This window comes from Erythrolamprus reginae, chromosome 6 (genome assembly GCF_031021105.1).
Source record: "Erythrolamprus reginae isolate rEryReg1 chromosome 6, rEryReg1.hap1, whole genome shotgun sequence".
Lineage (NCBI taxonomy): Eukaryota > Metazoa > Chordata > Lepidosauria > Squamata > Dipsadidae > Erythrolamprus > Erythrolamprus reginae.
Window position 1 is genome coordinate 72,957,995 of NC_091955.1, and position 20,118 is coordinate 72,978,112.

Here is a 20,118-nt window from a genome sequence, read left to right on the forward strand (position 1 = left end):
ATCCCTGCTAATTAGAAATACCTATTTGACTATTACGTGACATCAAGTCAGTGTCAAGTCTTAGTAACCATATAAACTTTTTCTTTCACTGATCTCAAGTATATATATGCATGATCTATTTTAGCAATATACTGTGGAATTTAAAATTATTCGGAGTCATTAACATGGTACAGTACATATACACACAAGGAACATAATGGCATATCTCACAACTACACAGAAGCCTGGCTTTGAATTTGAAGTACATGTAGCATGTACAATGTCTATTTAACTATGCTATTTTTCTTCCTAAATATTAAGCATGATAACTTTTAGTATTTCAAACTGCATGAAAATTCATGCATTTAAAAAGAAACTCGTGTGTATAGAAATGTCATGGATGAGGCCCTGGAGTTTAATAATTTTTATTGTTTCCAAAGTTTCTTCAGCTCATTGCTAAATGATATGCAATCGAATCAATACAAAAAAGAGAGAGGTTATTTCATTATGTCATTATGTCTATCAGTGAAAAGACACTTTATGAAATCAATGGGTGTGTCTAGGGAGCATATTGCAAAGTAGTTGGCATGTGAATGTTGCAAAACATCCATTTAGCAGTGGAAGTGATGTGCCGGTGCCTGGAGGCTGTTGGGGTCTGGATGGGTGTCAACAGACTCAAACTCAACCCAGATAAGACGGAGTGGCTGTGGGTTCTGCCTCCCAAGGACAATTCCATCTGTCTGTCCATAACCCTGGGGGGGGAATTATTGACCCCCTTAGAGAGGGCCCGCAACTTGGGCGTCCTCCTCGATCCACAACTCACATTAGAGAAACACCTTTCATCTGTGGCGAGGGGAGCGTTTGCCCAGGTTCGCCTGGTGCACCAGTTGCGGCCCTATCTAGACTGGGACTCCCTGCTCACAGTCACTCATGCCCTCATCACCTCAAGGTTCGATTACTGTAATGCTCTCTACATGGGGCTACCTTTGAAAAGTGTTCGGAAACTTCAGATCATGCAGAATGCAGCTGTGAGAGCAATCATGGGCTTCTCAAGGTATGCCCATGTTACACCAACACTCCGTAGTCTGCATTGGTTGCCGATCAATTTCCGGTCACAATTCAAAGTGTTGGTTATGACCTATAAAGCCCTTCATGGCATCGGACCAGAATATCTCTGGGACCGCCTTCTGCCGCACGAATCCCAGCGACCGGTTAGGTCCCAGAGTTGGCCTTCTCCAGGTCCCGTCGACTAAATAATGTTGTTTGGCGGGACCCAGAAGAGCCTTCTCTGTGGCGGCCCCGACCCTCTGGAACCAGCTACCCCCAGATATCAGAGTTGCCCCCATCCTCCTTGCCTTTCGCAAGCTCCTTAAAATCCACCTCTGTCGTCAGGCATGGGGGAATTGAAATTTTCCCTTCCCCCTAGGCTTATAGAATTTATACGTGGTATGCTTGTACAGTATGTATGATTGGTTCTTTAAATTGGGGTTTTTTAGATTATTTTTAATATTAGATTTGTTCACATTGTCTTTTTTATTGTTGTTAGCCGCCCCGAGTCTTCAGAGAGGGGCGGCATACAAATCAAATAAATAAATAAATAAATAAATTTATCAGAAAGCACAATGAGATTTGCTTCAATGAAAGATAGTTTTCCAAATATGTTTGAAATGAACAGGAGAGATAAGGAATCTGATGGATACTAAGAGAGATGCCGGCTGGGGCATACTGACATTGCTAGCTTACTGATACTAGATCTCTCTATTCCTTATTCTAAGCATATGAATCTAGACCCTACCTTAAGATCTCATTTACCATTAAATCTAAACGTCAAAGAAATACCAAATGTCAGTTCTTAAATTACATCAATATGTTTGCACCTTTTATGCCTGTGGCTAATCCTTCTATAAATATACATTCCATATGTAAACCATTCCGTGTTTGGAACACAGACCTTTCTAAAAATGTTAAATATTTCTAAAAACAACACATGCACATTTTATTCTTTTTATATATGTTTTAAGATACACATTTATTAGGGAATTGGTTGAGTAGTAAAATGACAAAAGTATCTAAATGCTAGCCAAGGTATTCAATATGAAGATTGTCTGATACTTTTTCTAATCTAGGCACATTGTTAATCCAGTCACCTAATTAAATACTATTTACAAACAAACTCCTAATTTATATAGTATCATTGATAAAAAGTATTTTGTAATGACAGGGGTTTTTTTACTTGAAGCTTTAATGATGCCTTTGGGCCAAAAAAATATTATTTATATTCTGGTGAGCATATAAGTAGCAAATTCAGGTTAGATACCAACAGCACAGTGTTTTCAACTAGTGATGCCAAGAATTAAATATAAATCCTTTCCATTCACAGTATATTTTATCACTGATCTATGGATCTTTGGCAGGTGAAATAACAAATTGCAGCAATACAATAAATTACATCAGATTAATTTATGAATATGTAATTTTAGACAAGGGAGTTTTTGGTCATTACTTTTACAAGTCACCATCTGTTTTAATCTAGTGTTTATAATCACAACTATTCCAATCAGGTTTGTGTGTTTTTAAGAAACATTGCATACAGAATAGTCGTGGTTTTTAAGGACTACCAAACTGCTACAAATTCAACAGAAACATGCTAGAGTTTCTAAATGAAACTGAAATTCATTGATCCCATAAATCCACAATATAGCCCACTGAGCACAAAGGACTACCAATCCTGATTTAATGTATTCGGAACAAGACAGGCAGAGAGATACCTATATCTTGCTCAGAAAATTTTGAAAATATATGCACGAAATACATTTCTCTGCAAAGCACTTGTTTCTATCATTATTGGTCATGGGTGTCATTCAGCAAACCTATCTGCTGAGGTATTATTTGTAGAAAGTATTTTATGTTAATTATTGAAAATATCAAGCATAATTCAAATTCTACAAAATCTCTAGCAACAATGGGCGATACTCAGGTAAACAGATTATGTATTTGCATTATGAACTCCGGAAATAAGATTGTACGCATTTTTATCTTGAGGCTAGAAACAATAGAAGTGTTTTTTATTTTACAGCTGAAAGTTACTCAATATGGTCTTAATGTAAACTTGGAATTGTCAGTTAAGCAACCTAACAACATAGAGGGCTTTTCATTTTGCAGGTGATATCAGTACGCTACACCTGAGATTTAGCAGTCTTTCTTTGTCAGTATCAACAGATTTTAAAAAGTGTAGAATTCCTTCTACAGACTGCTCTGAAATGACATTACAAAAACCTTAAAAGATTCTCTAAGTAAAAAATAGATTGTTTTTCACCATAAGGCATGAATGATTTGACTCAATATACTATACACACATATACATGCGTGTGCACACACAAACACATCCTTGTGACAGTTGACTTCTAAAGAATTTAGTGTTTATAAAAATAGTTTGAAAAAGCAAAGATACACAAGGACTCTATAGGGAGTTCAAGGACTGTTTCCCAAAAAATATAGAAACCATACGCTTGAAGCTAGAACATCAATGTATCCGTGTATGGCAGAGGCAACCAATTAAGGGCGTAGTCAGGCTAATATTTAAGCACTTTAACGCTGAAATTATTTAAAAGGGAGCTATTATCATCAGAACCACGAAGTGCTTAACTTTTTGCCAAGTCGTTTCCTCCACTTCTATTTTCACATTTTAATTCAAGATTTCAAAAAGTGAATTAATGTTCAAACATGAGCCATTCCTTCAGATCCATGTACTTGATTCCTTTTTTTTTTTAATAATCAAGTGTAACATTTCACCAGATAGGTTCCTGAAGAAATCTAAAGCTTCTGTGATACCAGGCTGTTAATGTCCCTTGCAGGAGAAAGTTAATTCTTTCAGTTCTTTAGATATTCCTCCAGAACGGTGACCTTACAGTAGTCCCAATCATGTAGGTCCCATAGCCACATAAGGTCCTCAACGAAACAGTACTGAATTTCTTTAATCGGATTTATCCTTTTTCTTCCCGGTTAAAGGCACTTTGCTTGAGATAGCAGATCCTACAGCTGTAACACTTCCTGTCACAACTGAAACACTTCCTTTAACTAATCCTACTCCTATGGAAGGCACAGCTGTAACTGCTGTTTTGGTCACTTCAAAGCTTTTCCCTCCTATCCATGCTACGCCACCAATTGTGGCACCGACAGCTCCTTTGGTTATGCTGAAGAGGCCGCCAGACACCCGGGTAAGCATGCCAGGCTGTTGTTGCGGATGATCTTTCACTGAATCTAAAAGAAGAGAAACAATGTCAGTATTTAGAATTAGGTTAAATGTGGTGGAAATGGAAGTCCTGGTGAAATTTAGCTCTACAACAGGGGTATCAAACCCTAAGGGCTGCATCAGGGTTGTATTTGACCTGGGGGGGGGGGGAGAAGGTGTGGCCAGCTTGACATCACTCATGTTGTGGGCGCCTGCGGTGGGCTGAGCGCTCTGCCAGTGAAAACAGGCTCCCGAGCTGCGTTTTCAGCTGCAACAGCCTCATGCAACCCCCCTGCCAGTGAAACTGGAGCTCGGGAAGGCCGTGTGCAGCCTTCCCAACCTCAGTTTTGCTGGCAGTGGCACCGTGGGCCAGTCCTTCACTGTTTCCATGGCAGCCCCAAGGGCCAGATTCAGCCCCTGGGCTTTGCGTTTGACACCCCTGCTTTACAACAACTCTTTCCTATGACATATCACCATCAGAAGAGCACTTTTTGGGAGGTGGGGTATAGCAAAGACTCTCAATATTTTCTAAAAATATTATTCTGAGTGAGTTTTGATTCTATAATTATCATCATTATTAATTAAGGGATTCAGCATTTTTGTGTACTAATTACAGGATAGCAAATCATTTGTGAGCAGAATCAAGGCTCTTGAGATACCAACAGAGGAACTGATTACCACTTGCTGGGTTGAAATACGTTAAACTATGGATTGTTTTAATTGTGGTATGTTGACCGATAAAATGGCAAATTATAAATCATTATCTATAAGATGTTAATGTTCCAAGTAATACATGCATAGAAAACAGAACTCCACAATGAATATATTCATACATCAGGAAATTTACATTATAATTTGATAATTCCAGTCTGGGACCATTTAAATACCTGACATGACATATTAAGATTTATTCCTAGAAGGTGAACTCAGCATTATAATAATTTACTGGGTTTGAAAAGTCAGCATATTATGCTTTCTAGCATTAGTAGAACCAAATACCTTTCCAGAATAACAGAAACCTCCCCCCCACTTCCTTCATCACTCCTGTTTCATAATTGAACTTTTAGTTCAATTTATTTCAAAAGTTAGAGGTAAATCTAAGAAATCCGAATTTCTGAATCATTTACGAAATATATTGTTATGCAATTTAAACAAATAAGGGGTAGCTTTTTTACAAAATCACATCTACTGAATACTTTCTATCTTTTTTTAAAAAGGTGAAGATAGCTGTTCAGACATTGTTAAACTACATTGTCCACCACAATCAGCATAGCTAGAAACATGCATATATGTATGTATTTATGTATCTGTATATGTGTATATATACACACAATATGCACATACATATACAGTCTATGTATCCAAAATGAAAGAAATAAACATAATTTGACAAACATATCCACCTTATGTGTTAACCTCTCTTAATAATAAAACCATTCTGAATGCAGAAAGAGGTATACATGTGAATCGAAAGCCAATGATGGCAGAGATTCTTTTAAAAGCAAGACTGCCTTGGAAGTCTGAATAGGTCAGGTTTCATTTTTGCAAGTAAATTATCTACTTGCAATTATAAATTAACAAGTCATCTGATTCGAAACCAAACTGCATAGGTTTTCAAAGTAGTGCTCCCTTCTCAGCAGCAATATCACATGTTATAAGCTATTTTAAAAAGACAACATATTAGAGAGCAACGTTATTACTATAACAGATTCTGCATAGCCTTAGGTTTTTTTAAACTATTATTAGCTTGGATATTTAATCACGAGAAAACCAGACTAGTAATTTTAGTGTATTGCTATGAAGTAGCTATTGAAGGTCTTGGGTGACCAAATTATCCTGCAGCAAACACAACAAACATATCTTTAAAAGTAAAAAAAAAGTCATTTTGTTTGTAATTTATAAAGTCAACTCTGATCATGAAATTAAAATTTGCTTATAGAAAATAGAATAACAATTTGAAAAGAACAATTTACTGCATCGCATTTGAGCACAAACAGCTCTGCTATTGTAAAATATACCTTCTGGGGGTTCACTGTTAAGATATGGAGGAACATCTTGCTCTTCCTTCTCTGTTTGGTTCATTATTGCCTGAAAATAAAGAAATATATAATATCTAGGTTAGTCCAGCTCTTTTCAATGTTCTTTTGAAAAGTTACTCACTAGCAAATCAATGAAAGCATATGCTAGGTCACGTTTTCTATGGAAGTCCAATCACCCATGCAGTATTTTATGAGTGAGGGTGGAGGTTCATTGTCTGAGCTTTTATCTATAAAGCCCTACATGGCTTAGGACCAGACTATCTTCGGGGCCGTCTTCTGCCACCTACTTCCCAGAGACCAATAAGATCCCACAGGTTTGGTCTCCTCCAGGTCCCATCAACCAAGCCAGTGTTTCCCAACCTTGGCAACTTGAAGAAATTTGGACTTCAACTCCCAGAATTCCCCAGCCAGCGAATGCCTAGAGGGTTGTGAATACTACCATCTGTCATGGCCGAATAGGTTTGATTGCATATGTATGTATGTTTGGTTGATTGGATTGCTGCGAGGGATTTTATTGTTATTATTTTAATTTTTTTACTATTAATATTGACTTCTTCTTTTTCTGTTAAAATAATTTTTATTAAGTTTTATACATTAAAAAAGATAACATTCAAAAACATATTAAGACAAATACAAACATAAATCCAGCTATTTCTTTTATTATTGTATTTTTTATATTGTTGTAAGCCACCCTGAGTCCTACGGGACTGGGCGGCATAGAAGTCAATTAAATTAAATTGTGGGTTGGTTTCTGAATATTTTGTGATCAGGCTAGGTAACATCTAGTAATGAAACCTTCGGAAATCAACCCACAAGCTCGGAGAACCCACTCTCATCCTACATCCGATTAATAGATACAGTAATCCCTTGTTACTTCGCGGTTCATCTTTTGCGGATTCGCTAGTTCACGGGTTTTCAAAGGGTGCTTAAATCCATTAAATGCATTGAAAATTTTAAATCCATTAAAAATTCATAAAATTCTTCTACACTACTACTGTACTCTATTAAAGAAACTGGTAGGATATCACATGTAGTTCCAGCTCAGAAACATTATAGAATGATTGCTTAATACAAAGAATGGGTTTTAAAAGACCAAATATTTGTTAAACACATTAAAAAAATATCTTTCCTCTACTTCACGGAATTTCATTTTTTCACAGGTGGTCTTGGAATGCATCCTCCGCAAAAAATGAGGGATTACTGTATTTGCTGTCTGGAGTCTCCAAAAATCCTTTGAAAAAAGGATATTCTTTTGCACAGTTTTCGGAGGCTGCAGAAGAGCATTCTCCGAAGCCGGAAGCCACTTCAAAAAGGAAGACCTTATGAGACCCGGAGAAGCCCTGGGTAGGCTACAGGGGCCTGTTAGCAGAAAGAGGACACTGCCTGAAGGTTAGTAGAACATGGCATATCCTGGGCAATCGGTGCAAGGGGACCAATGAGGAAGGAGATAGAGAATTATTTGTCTTTTTTTTAGTGTTTATGTATATGGTATACCAGCAACGTTATGTTATGTATTTTATGAATTTTTGGAACACCAAGCCCAAAAGATTCACCGTGACTATACTAGAGGCATTCATTCTATGTAACAAAATGAAACTTTCAATGTTTCCTTCAGATCCTAGGACAAAGGTCTGCAACCTGCGGCTCCGGAGCCGCATGCGGTTCTTTGGGCCCTCTGCTGCGGTTCCGTCAGGTGACCCCATCACTGACTGGAGCTGATTCTCCGGTGCCTCATTCTTGCTAATGCTGAGTGTCCCTTGTTGGTGCTGGGTGTGCCTCGGTCGCTTGGGAAGATGCCCAACCTGCTCTCCCCCCCCCCCCCCCCCGAGACACTGGCCCGATCTAGCTGCGACTGACGCCGGGCTAGTGGGATAAGAATGGGATCTGGGAGGAGGGGACGACGGGAAGGGGGACGGGCCCTCGGCGCCAAGCTGCGTCTTTAATACATGCCCAGGGAACTTTTACCATCTGAAGGATGCTTTTCAATTAAAGCCCTGTGTGTGTGTGTGTGTGTGTGTGTATATCTGCATTTCTCTCGGTTTCTGTGTTTCTTCTTTCTCAGAAACCCGTCGGAAGTGACCCTCTTCCTCTTCCTCCTCTTGTGATGCCCTGGCTGGCTGTGGTGGGATCAGGGGGGTGCACACAAATGGTGAGACCCTCCTCACGTGAATGCCCGCCCATCCTGTGTGTGCCTTTTCTGTGCTTTCGCCGAGCCCGGCCGCTCGTACACATCAGCCCCACCACAGCCGGCAAGGGGGTCGCAAGAGGAGAAGCAGTGAGAGGAGGAGGGTCACCGGACCAACCTTAGTGCAGGAGTGAAGTGGCCCTGAAAATGCCTTCATGCCACATTTATGCTTAAGGCAACCTTTGCCTTCTACTGCTTGGGCTGGAGCTTGCGCCTGTCACGCTCGACCGAAGAGCTGCTGGGGTAGGAGAGGACGGCAAGGTGATGGCAGAACCCTTAGTGCGGGAGCAAAGCAGCCCTATATTTGCCTTTGGGCCACATTTGGCTCAAGGCAGCTCTTGCCTCCCACCACTTTGGGTTTGGAGCTGTAAGCCACATCCTGTTGCTAGACGTGAGTGGGACAGGGTCACATTGTGGCTCCATGTCGTAATGGGCAGGAGGGCGACACCATCTCCCCCAATGTGAAGCACACTCAAGTTCACTATGCTGCGCAAGGCACTGCAAGAGTGCCTCGTGGACTGCATTACATCTCGTATCAGAATTAGAGATGGGGGGGGGAGAGAGAGAGACATACAGAGAACCAGAGGGGGGGGGGGAGAGACGTAGACACAGAAAGATACAGAGAAGGGGAGATGGGGAGAGAGAGATACAGAGAGGGGGGAGATAGAGAGGTATAGGACACAGAAGAGAGAGAGATATATACAGAAAGGGGGAAGAGGGGGGGAGACAGAGAGAGAGAGAGAATGTGGAAGAGAGAGAGGAGATCAAAGAGTTTTGTGGCTCCCAATGTTTTTTAACAACCAGTTGTCTGCCCTAATGACCGGCTGGGTAGGCATGGCTAGGGGATCATATGACTGGGTGGGAGGGAGGGAGTGACATCGAGTTGGCGACGCCCACCCAGATTTTGTGGCTCCTGTTATTTTCTTTTCTATGGGAAACAGGTCCAAATGGCTTTTTGAGTGTTTAAGGTTGCAGACCCCTCACCTAAGATATAAGCTTTAATGTGGAAAAGAAAAAATATCTAATTCGGAGTCAGGATTTGCATTCTTGTTTCAAGCAGGTTGTCAGTTGAAAAATTTCTTAAAACCTGCTTTAGTAGAAGTAAGGAAATAATAATTCTGTATTTTCAGCTGTATTGCAATAGCAAAAGCTGTAAATCAAGCCACAAATATAACTGTTTGAATCAAGATGTTTTACAGTAAACCCTTATATATAACTTAACAAATTCTAAATTTAGAACTGATTTCTTCTTTTGAATAAACAAAAAAAAAACCCCAAATAGGCTAAGGCTCATTCTCAACACCTTGTGTTATTTTAATAATTAGAGAACAGTTTAGTATTATCTTGAGTGTCAAGTGAATAGAATATAAAAAGGTTGACTGCAGTTATGTCATTTATCATTCTATCACTACAATAAATTGTAAAGTGCATATTAAGAATACTCAATGTTGGAATTGGAATTAGGACTTTGACATATTTGTGTAAAATTTAAAAGCAGCATGATAAGTCCAGTATCAAGGTGAAAATACATTCAGTGAATAATGTATCGTTAAATTTATTATAATAACCATGTAATACTTTAAAATAACCAAAGGATTTGCATCTAAATATGACTCAACTATTCAACTTAAGAAATTTCATTTCTATTTTATTCAAGATAAAGGTGTCAGCAGTCTGAAATGGCCTATCCTTACACAAATCAAATTGCCACGTGAAAGCATTGCGCAAGCAATATTGTTAAGTAACATCTGATTACAAAGGCAATTCAATAAGGCTGAAGGGGGAAGTTACTACCCTGGAGTAATCTTTCATGAACCTTATTTAGGATTATTAAGATCCTATGGAATTTCGCCAAGTAACATGGTATTAACATAACTCTCAACATGGAAAATAGAATTCAATTGGAATAACTAACTGTATAGCTGCCCCGAGTCTATGGAGAGGGGCGGCATACAAATCCAATAAAATCAAATTAAAAATAAAATACTGCCTACAGGTTAACACAGCGGTTCTCAACCTGTGGGGCGCGACCCCTTTAGGGGTTGAACAACCCTTTCACAGGGCTTGCCTAAGACCATTGGAGAACACATGTTTCTTTTAAAAAAAAAATATTTTTATTATTTTTCAAAAAAGATAAAGACAAACAACATTAAACATTTAAGGAGCTACCATTGCTCCGCTTGTCATAGAAGTCTAAATAATACAAAAATATAAAACCCTAACTGTTGTCAGATCAATACAGAAATGTCACACGTGTACATTACATTTTTATTAAATTTAACTCTATATTTTTTATGTTAATCATACTAATTAAATTTCTTTATCTTTAAAATATCATATACTTATTCCAAAAGATAAAATATAAAAAATGTAGGAAAAAACATATATTTCCGATGGTCTTAGGAACCGAGACAACACTCCTCTATCCGTCTCCCGGCGGGTCCACCCATATGCAAATAGACTACTACAATAAATAAAAAATCTGTACCATGTGAATTTCGAAGCCTGTACAGAAGCCAAATTTCCAGCGCTGCACTTGTGTCACAATCCTGTTTTCGGCCTTTTTTTTCAAAATGTTTTTTAATTCCGGCACTGCGCATGCATGCACGCGCAAAGCGCATATGCACCCATGAGGCACAGCCACACAATGCAGGAGGAAGCGAACCAGCAGTAAGGTAAGTTAGAACCTACCCAAGTTTCCTAATAACTGTATTATTTTATGGTGGGGGATCACCACAACATGTTGAACTGTATTAAAGAGTCGTGGCATTAGGAAGGTTTAAGAACCAGTGGACATAACAATAGTTTCCTTCTCCTGTCCTTAAATTAGGACACAATAGAACACACCTTGCTTTTTGGGCTATTTTAAAAGGTCACGTGATTTATGTGATGTTAACAGATGAATTGTTTTATGTGCTTCCCATTGCTGTCTTAGCATGCTCTGAAGAATTAAATAGACAGCACAATAATTTTACAGAATTATACACATTTCTTCCTTCTGTAAAAAGATAGCAAGAATTAAACAAGAGAGTGTTTTTTAAGCCTCTTTTGGCTTTTTAAAGCAAAAGTCAATGACATATTGAACTCTAAAATCTAGTAAGTAGCCAACTGTGGTTAGAATATTTTCAAAATCATTTCTATAATGAAAAGAATATAAATCAGAATTATATTTCATGTGACTTACATACCTATATAATACCTTATTATATAGTTTCAGAATGACAAGTTCCTTCTTGTTTTCTTCTAATTAAATAATATTACCACAGTAAAATAATTTTAACTACCCCAACCACCCCTAAAAGATTAACTTAACTCAACAAAAATAATATATCTAACAAGATATAAGGTCTGGAAAACCCCCTGAGCAAATTCAACAGCTACAGCTTAGACAATGTGATATCTGATAATGTGTTCCTAGCGACACAGTTGTTCAGTTGCTATTTTTAGTCTACATGCTTAAATGAACAAGCTTCTTCTCCTTTGGGACATTTTGATGTAACTATAAAAACAGGCAGCTGTTCGATGCTTTAAGATACATCTCATTATTGCTATGCAACCCAATAATGCAATTGAGATTACGGATACCAAATTATTAAAAAATGCTAAATACTCCTATTTATTGTAGCAAATAACAATTTCTTGAAATAATTAATGTTGTTTAATAATTTTCAATAATACATGGATAGATACTGGAGGGATTCTGGGAGTTGCAATCCGAACTCAATTGGAGAATGTCTAACTGGAAAGGATGAATTGGAATTTAGGACTGTGCAAGGTTTCAAACTGATTTAGAAAAAGTGTTTTGAAACGTTTGTGACATTTGTGACCCATTAAAGTGGCCTTGTCTTTTTCTGGGATACATGATTCTGGAAAAAAGCCCAGAGACAAGGGCTGTGTTCAAACTCTCACAAGGTCTAAAGAACCAAAGAATCAAATCCAAAGCACAACTGAACTCTAGTAGAACATAGCTACAAGGTGGAAAATTCTACTAGACAATTACCACAAATGTGTGCCTTTCTCTGCTTCTGCTGATGGTGTTTACATGCTATAATGACTACACAACATGTAGAAAGTTATGTGCAATCCATTTATATGTCCTGGTATGTAACAAATGAATTTAGGACAGTGCTGTCAAGAAAGTCTGTCATCTTTCAATCATGCAAAGATGATCTTTTATTTTCATTGCTCATTTTAGCATAAACGTGGCAATTATCTTTACATCCTGTAGATTCTTTCAAATATCTGTAGAAAATATATTTAATTATAATTAACATTTTTTGGCTATGAACTCATACTTGTCTCAATTCCTTCCCTCGCCTATATCAAATAACTAAAATATTGTAGCATAAATAAGAAGCAACAATATAAGCTTTTCAGATTGCCCAAGTCCTTTAGACTTATATAGCTAATAAATTAATGTAACATATAAAACCCAAAATATGATTTTGTTTCGTTTCTCATTTCTAGATGATGTTTCCTATCCAAACTTTTGCAAAAGACGTCTTCATATTCATAGATTGGATGAGTATTGCACTATTCAATAATAAAACATTTGACTTAAATTTTATCTTGGTTTTTTTAAATAAATATTTGCATTGTATCTTTTAACTGCTTTTAATTGTATTCTTTGAATTTTCTTTTCATGCAGCAACAAAGGTTTGAAATAATCTGACACCACTGTTGAAATACAGATTTACTCTATATAGATTACTCCTAATTATGCCAACTAAAATATAGATAGTCCTCATCTTACAACCACAATTGTACCCAACATTTATGATGCTAAGCAAGAAATTTGTTAAATAAATTTTGTCCCATTTTACAACTTTTCTTTCCACATTTGTTAAATGAATCATTGCAGTTGTTAAATTTGTAAATTCGTTTAAGTCCATTGACTTTACTTGTCAGGAGGTTGCAAACAGGGATCATATGACCCTGCGACACTGCAACCGTCATCAATGTGAGTCAGTTGTCAACCATATGAATGTAAATCACATGACTGGGGATGCTGCAATGTTGCAAGTGTGAGAAATTGTTATTTTTTTCAGTGCTGTTGTAACTTTGAATGGTCACTAAGTGAACTGTTTAAGTCGACTATATCAGTGTTTCCCAACCTTGGCCACTTGAAGATATTTGGAATTCTGGAAGTTGAAGTCCAGATATCTTCAAGTGGCCAAGGTTGGGAAACACTGGACTATATGATGAGCCAAGGTGCCCCAGTGGTTAGAGTCCAGTACTGCAGGCTACTTCAGCTGACTGCTAACTGCAGTTCGGCGGTTCAAATCTCACCAGGCTCAAGGTTGACTCAGCCTTCCATTCATTCATTCATTCATTCATTCATTCATTCATTCATTCATTCATTCATTCATTCATTAGATTTGTATGCCGCCCCTCTCCGAAGACTCGGGGCGGCTAACAACAATAAAGAAGACAATGTAAACAAATCTAATATTAAAAATAATAAAAAAAAACCCAATTTAAGAGACCAATCATACAAACAAGCATACCATGTATAAATTCTATAAGCCTAGGGGGAAGGGAAAAAAATTTCAATTCCCCCATGCCTGACGACAGAGGTGGGTTTTAAGGAGCTTGCGAAAGGCAAGGAGGGTGGGGGAAACTCTGATATCTGGGGGGAGCTGCTTCCAGAGGGTCGGGGCCGCCACACAGAAGGCTCTTCTCCTGGGTCCCGCCAAATGACATTGTTTAGTCGACGGGACCCGGAGAAGGCCAACTCTGTGGGACCTAACCGGTCGCTGGGATTCGTGCGGCAGAAGGCGGTCCCGGAGATATTCTGGTCCGATGCCATGAAGGGCTTTATAGGTCATAACCAACACTTTGAATTGTGACCGGAAATTGATCGGCAACCAATGCAGACTGCGGAGTGTTGGTGTAACATGGGCATATTTGGGAAAGCCCATGATTGCTCTCGCAGCTGCATTCTGCACGATCTGAAGTTTCCATCCTTCTCAGGTCGGTAAAATGAGTACCCAGGTTGTTGGGGACAATATATTGATTCTGTAAACCGCTTAGACAGAGCTGTAAAGCACTATGAAGTGGTATACAAGTCTAAAGTGCTATTGCTATTACTACCTTTTATCCTTTTATGTACACTGAGATGCACAAAAGACAAATTCCTTGTGTGTCAATCACACTTGGCCAATAAAGAATTCTATTCTATTCTACCTGTAGGTCCTTAAAATATCCAGTATGAATGTAACATACATGTGAATGCTCATAGTAGTTTGATTCTTAAAGTGGATGAGGTAGAGAGGAAGTTGTTATTCTCCCCAAAATATTTCTGGAAGCTTATTTTTTTCCTGCCTTGTCCTCTACCACTAACATTTAGGCTTTCTCAACAGACACAAACAATAAACGCACTATTAGTATTCATACTTACCAAATATTATTGTATTCAAGTGTCCCAATGTGAATTTCTATATAAAATAAAAAAGAATTATATACAGTACTTAAAACTTTTTAAAAGATTTATCAAAACGTTATGTCCAAATGTAAGACAGACTAATATCTGCAACTCAAATTATGTGAAAGGTGAGCATATCTTGCAGAAAAATATTTGCAGCAACCATTGAATGATTGAACTACTGATAAAGGAGAATATTTGTAGCTCAGAGTTGAAATGAGGGTCATTGGTGAGTTCTGAGCTTGTTTGTTAGCAGGCTCACAATTAAACTATCTTGAAAATTAAAATTCTGGATTCATGAAAATATGATATTCTAAGCAACATACTAGATAATGATCTTTAATTCCTTTAGGTGAATGGTCACTCCATAGTGCTTCATTTTTTAAAAAGTACACATTTGCTCATAATTATATGGCCATCCAGATTCTCCCCAGCAGTCCTGTTTAGATTGTGTAATTAACACATTCAATTAACATTCAGTTTCTACAAAATCTGAGAAACAGATTCAGACTTGATTGTCTCTTTATTGTGCGGATCTTCAGATCTATCATTATTTTAAAAATCCTGTTTATTGTGTTCATTCTCACTAAATTAGAATAGTAAAAAAAACCAATAGATTCTCATTTTCAATGTTGGTAAAGAGAGGATTCAAATTGTTGGGGGCGATATGCTGACTCTGTAAACTGCTTAGAGAGGTCTGTAAAGCGCTATGAAGTGGTATATAACTCTAAGTGCTATTGCCATTTCATTTCTTGCAGCTAGAAGAGAGTTTGCAGTCATAGCAGCTAATATTTGGGGACAACTAAAGCATTACTAACACACAATTCAAAGTGTAGGTTATGACCTATAAAGCCCTACATGGCATTGGACCAGATTACCTACGGGACGGGCCTTCTGCGGCATGAATCCCATCATCTGGTTAGGTCCCCCAGAGTCAGCCTTCTCCAGGTCCCATCAACCAGACAATGTTGCTTGGTGGGGCCTAGAGGAAGAGCCTTCTCTGCAGGGGCTCCGACCCTCTGAAATCAGCTCCCCCCAGAGATTCGCACTGCCCCAACCCTCCTTGCCTTTCGAAAGAACTTGAAAACGTATTTATGCCGCCAGACATGGGGTCCATTAGATCCCAGCCTCTGGCCACAATGTTTACTATGTTTGGTTGCATTGAATAGAATGATTGTGATATTTAGTTTTTATAATGTTTTAGTTAACTATCTATATTAATTGGATCCGATTGTAATTTGTATATTGTTTTATTGACATACTGTATTGTGAGCCGCCCAGAGTCCACGGAGAGGGGCAACACAAATCAAATCAAATCAAATCAAATCAATCAATCAATCAATCAATAAATAAATAAATGACTGCTATCATTATACCACCTTTTCCAATTTGGTAACATACAATTATAATCACCAATCATTGTTACCTGGCAATTCAAGAAATTGTAATCCAAGACATTTTTAGGCATCAATTGAAGAAAGCTGCATTATACAAGGCCCTTTGATTGGAAAAGCAGTTTTAAGTTCAATAAAACTTTTCAGTACCAAAAGAAGTTCAATACAGTATTTCTTAATTCCACTATTTTATCAAAACAACCTATGATTAAAATTAGAAAAGCCAATTATTAATATATTAAACACAAAAGCCATTTTGTTTCCCTTTAAAAAAAATTCCAGAGTTAATTCAAAGAACCATTTTAAAATTCCTCATCATTCCCACAAGGGGAAAAGCAATGTTTCCAATGAGGTTGGAGAATTCCTTATTTCATTATTGCATCTTTTTTTGTAGACTTAACCTAGCTGATAATTTAATACAGAGTAGGTATTGCCCAGTAACATGGGGCCCCAGAGTACTTTTAAAGAAGAAAATTCCTGATATTTTCTGTCAAGCATCCATTTCAATTTAACATTGAGGCATTTTATTTTCCTTATCCACGCAAGGTTGATTTGCATATTCAATAACCTAACAATTTCGGGCTATAAGAGCATTTTACAAATATATATTACCAAATTGGAAAAGGTGGTATAATGACAGGAGTAATGCTTTAGTTGTCTTCAAATATTAGCTGCTTTGTCTGCAAACTCTCTTCTTATATATAGACTTATATATTTACAGACCTCTCTAAGCGGTTTACAGAGTCAGCATATTGCCCCAACAATCTGCATCCTTTTCAGCAACCTTGGAAATGAGAATCTATATCCCCCACCCACCCACTATTCTAGTTTAGTGAGCACGAAAACAATAATCAGGATTTTAAAAATAAGGAAAAATCTGCAGATCTTCACAATAAAGAGACAATCCAGGTCCCATCGGCCAGACAATGTTGGCTGGCGGGGCCTAGAATAAGAGCCTTTTTTGTTGTGGCCCCGGCCCTCTGGAACGAACTCCCTCCAGAGATACGTACCGCCCCCTCCCTCCTGGTCTTTCATAAAGCTTTGAAAACCTACCTCTGCCGGTGGGCATGGGACCATGAGTGATGAGACTGTCTCCGGCTGATACTAGATATGATTGGATTGGATGAATATGTGTGATTGTACATGGGATATTTTAAATTTTATTTTAGTAAATTTCCATAATCTTTTATACACTGCTCAAAAAAAATAAGGGGAACACAACACGATATAACTCCAAGTAAATCCAACTTCTGTGAAATCAAACTGTCCACTTAGGAAACAACACTAATTTATTTATTTATTTATTTATTATTTAGATTTGTATGCCGCCCCTCTCCGAGGACTCGGGGCGGCTCACAGCAGAGAAAAACAAATCATAAATAAATAATTGACAATCAATTTCACATGCTGTTGTGCACATTCAACTTTGTACAGAACAAAGTATTCTATGAGAATATTTCATTCATTCCGATCTAGGATGTGTTATTGGAGTGTTCCCTTTATTTTTTTTTGAGCAGTATAGTTATTTAGATTTCTTACATATTGTTGTATTCAATGTTGTACGCCGCCCTGAGTCGCCTCGAGAAGGATGACATAGAAATCCAATAAATAAAAAATAATCAATCAATCAATCAAGTCTCAATCTGTTTTTCAGCTTTTGTGGAAACTGAACATTTTATGGAAACTGAAACTGAACATATGCACCAAGACAAATTCTTTGTGTGTCCAATCACACTTGGCCAGTAAAATTCTATTCTATTAATTGAATTTGTTAATTACACAATCTAAACAGCATTGCTGGGGAGAATCTGGACAGCCATGTAATCATTTTAAACATTTGCTCATAATTATAAAAGCATTCTCTAAAAGCAGAAATATACTTACAACGGCATGTAAGCAAACTCTCTTAACGAAGGCGCAACGTTAATTTCCAGAGAGGTGTCAAGGAACTTTTATTTGACAATGCTGCTGACAACGCGTTTACACCCAACCCTGTTTTCCACCGAGAGCAATCACCACCTTCCCCACCGGGACCAAACCTCTGAAAACAGACTCAGGAACCGAAGCGTAAACAGCCGCTGCAGCAGCAGCAGCCTCCCCATCGCAAAAGGTGCTCCAAATGGTGGCCCAGCATAACACAAAAGGAGCTGATGGATGGCACGCAGCAGTGACGTGGCAAGAGGAGGCAGGCGCAGGACCCGGAGCCATACTGCTGTTGACGTGCAAGCCTGGCTTCTTGTAAACCCCCCCCCCATCTCCTCGCGGGGCTCTTCCACGTTGAACCCCCCCCCCCCCAAAAATCCTAAATATCCGTTGCCAGAACATAATGGTGGCCACGCTTCTGCCTTTTTTTTCTCCTGCGTAATCTATTTTTGCATCCGCACTTGGGCAAAATAGTGCTGAGAGCAGGGGGGAGGACACCTCTATAGAGACGCTGTATTATTTCCCCCCCCTGTTCTATCTCTCTCTCTCTCCAGCCCCCCCCCTCCAGGCCTTCCAAGCAAAGCAAGCAGCCAAGGTTCTTCTTGCAAGGAAAGGCCGGTGGGGACGTTTCCCAACCGTTTAAAGACCTACCGACAAGGCCATTATAAGGGGAGCTTCTCTTCCCTCCCCCCCCCCCGGTGTCGTCCCCACTCCCCAAGACATCCCGCTCGAGTCTGGCGGATCCAAGCTTTTCAAAGCGACCACCTGAGGGGAAAAATGTTACCCTCAGGGAGACTCTTCCCGCTTTGAATTGCTCCGCGACGTTTGGGAACCTCGGGCGCGCAAGGCTGCAGGGAAAGGACCGCAACTCCCCGTTTTTTGAGGCTTCCCTTTTCCCAACAACGCCCGGTTCGGTCCCCTTTTGGTCCTGGCTGTGGTTCTCAGGTGCCCCCCCCTCACAAACACTTGGCACCTAAGCGGGAAGCCCTTTCCTTCCACGTTCAAGAACGGTGCAATTTTGGCATGGACGGTGTGTTGGTTCCCTGGTGCCCAAAGCGGTCCTTTTTACCTGCGCCTCGTTCCCACCTTCGCGTCCCCCCGGCCCCCAGCAGGCGAGAGACCTAGGAGAGCCGCTTGGGGGTGGGAAGGCAAACGACAGCCCTCCCCACACACAGGATCCCATTCTTCTCCTTCTTCCAGGCCGGAAGGAAAGGGGTGGAGAAGATGCCCCAGGCAACTACTCCTCCACCCCGCGCGTTTTCTGCGTAGAGGAGGCTGCAGGCGAGGAGACCACCTTCTTCCGAAACTCACCTGGCTGCGATGTGGGTTCAACGCGGGGCGGAGGACTAGACTCGAGGCTTCAGCCCGAACCCGACTCGGACCCTTCTTCAGCGGCTGCCTCTTCAGCGCTTGCCGACGTGGCGGCCCTACGCACCTCGCCCGTCCCCGCCCGCAGAACCCGCCCCGAGCCGGCCCCCCCGGCGCCCCCCGGCGCCACACTGGAGGGGCGCGCAGGCGCTTGAGCCCGACCGGACCGCCTCAGAACTTGGGCTGCCTCTCTTCCCCTTCTTCCTCCTCCTCCTCCTCTTCCTCCTCTGAGAGCGATGCTGAAGGAGCCAAACGGGAGGAATGAAATTGATGGCAGCGGTTGTTCCTCCCCTCCTCTCTGCTTCTCGTTTGATTTGGAGCGCCTTGCCGCGGTTGGAAGGTGTGGGCAGGATGTGGACTAGCGACCAGAGCTCGTCGCAAATTGTTGGCCCCTTCTCTCAAGTAGGCTTCCTGACAGCTGCGTGTCGCAGGCAGAAGTTCCAAACCGCAACTGGGTCCGCTAGGAATTTATGAGCCCAGGTTTTTTAAATATATATCTCTCTCTCCCTCTCCCCCCCTCTCTCTCCAGTATCTATCTATCTGTCTGTCTGTCTGTCTGTCTGTCTGTCTGTCTG

At 39.8% G+C, this 20,118-nt stretch overlaps 1 protein-coding gene across 3 annotated transcripts; it reads right to left on the reverse strand.

The window, feature by feature from the left end:
• Positions 1-1,973: 1,973 nt before the first annotated feature.
• TMEM263 (transmembrane protein 263) lies at positions 1,974-19,771 on the reverse strand. Of its 3 annotated transcripts, none has more exons than XM_070756243.1 (4): positions 19,487-19,771; positions 14,835-14,871; positions 6,229-6,298; positions 1,974-4,239 (listed from the first exon to the last, which is right to left on the reverse strand). In XM_070756243.1, exons 3-4 carry the CDS (start codon positions 6,290-6,292, stop codon positions 3,953-3,955), a joined length of 351 nt encoding a protein of 116 aa, XP_070612344.1. In that variant the 5' UTR covers positions 6,293-6,298; positions 14,835-14,871; positions 19,487-19,771; the 3' UTR covers positions 1,974-3,952. The 3 variants fall into 3 exon arrangements, with proteins under 3 accessions (XP_070612344.1, XP_070612347.1, XP_070612346.1); XM_070756246.1 differs by having other exon boundaries at positions 19,245-19,493; XM_070756245.1 differs by lacking the exon at positions 19,487-19,771 and adding an exon at positions 18,137-18,253.
• Between the last annotated feature and the right edge of the window lie 347 nt (positions 19,772-20,118).

Coding starts and splice junctions, on each gene's coding strand:
- TMEM263 (XM_070756243.1), bottom strand. CDS start 6,292: ATGAACCAAACAGAGAAGGAAGAGCAAGATGTTCCTCCATATCTTAAC. Junction 4,240..6,228: donor TAACAGTGAACCCCCAGAAG/GTATATTTTACA, acceptor CTCTTCTTTTAG/ATTCAGTGAAAGATCATCCG.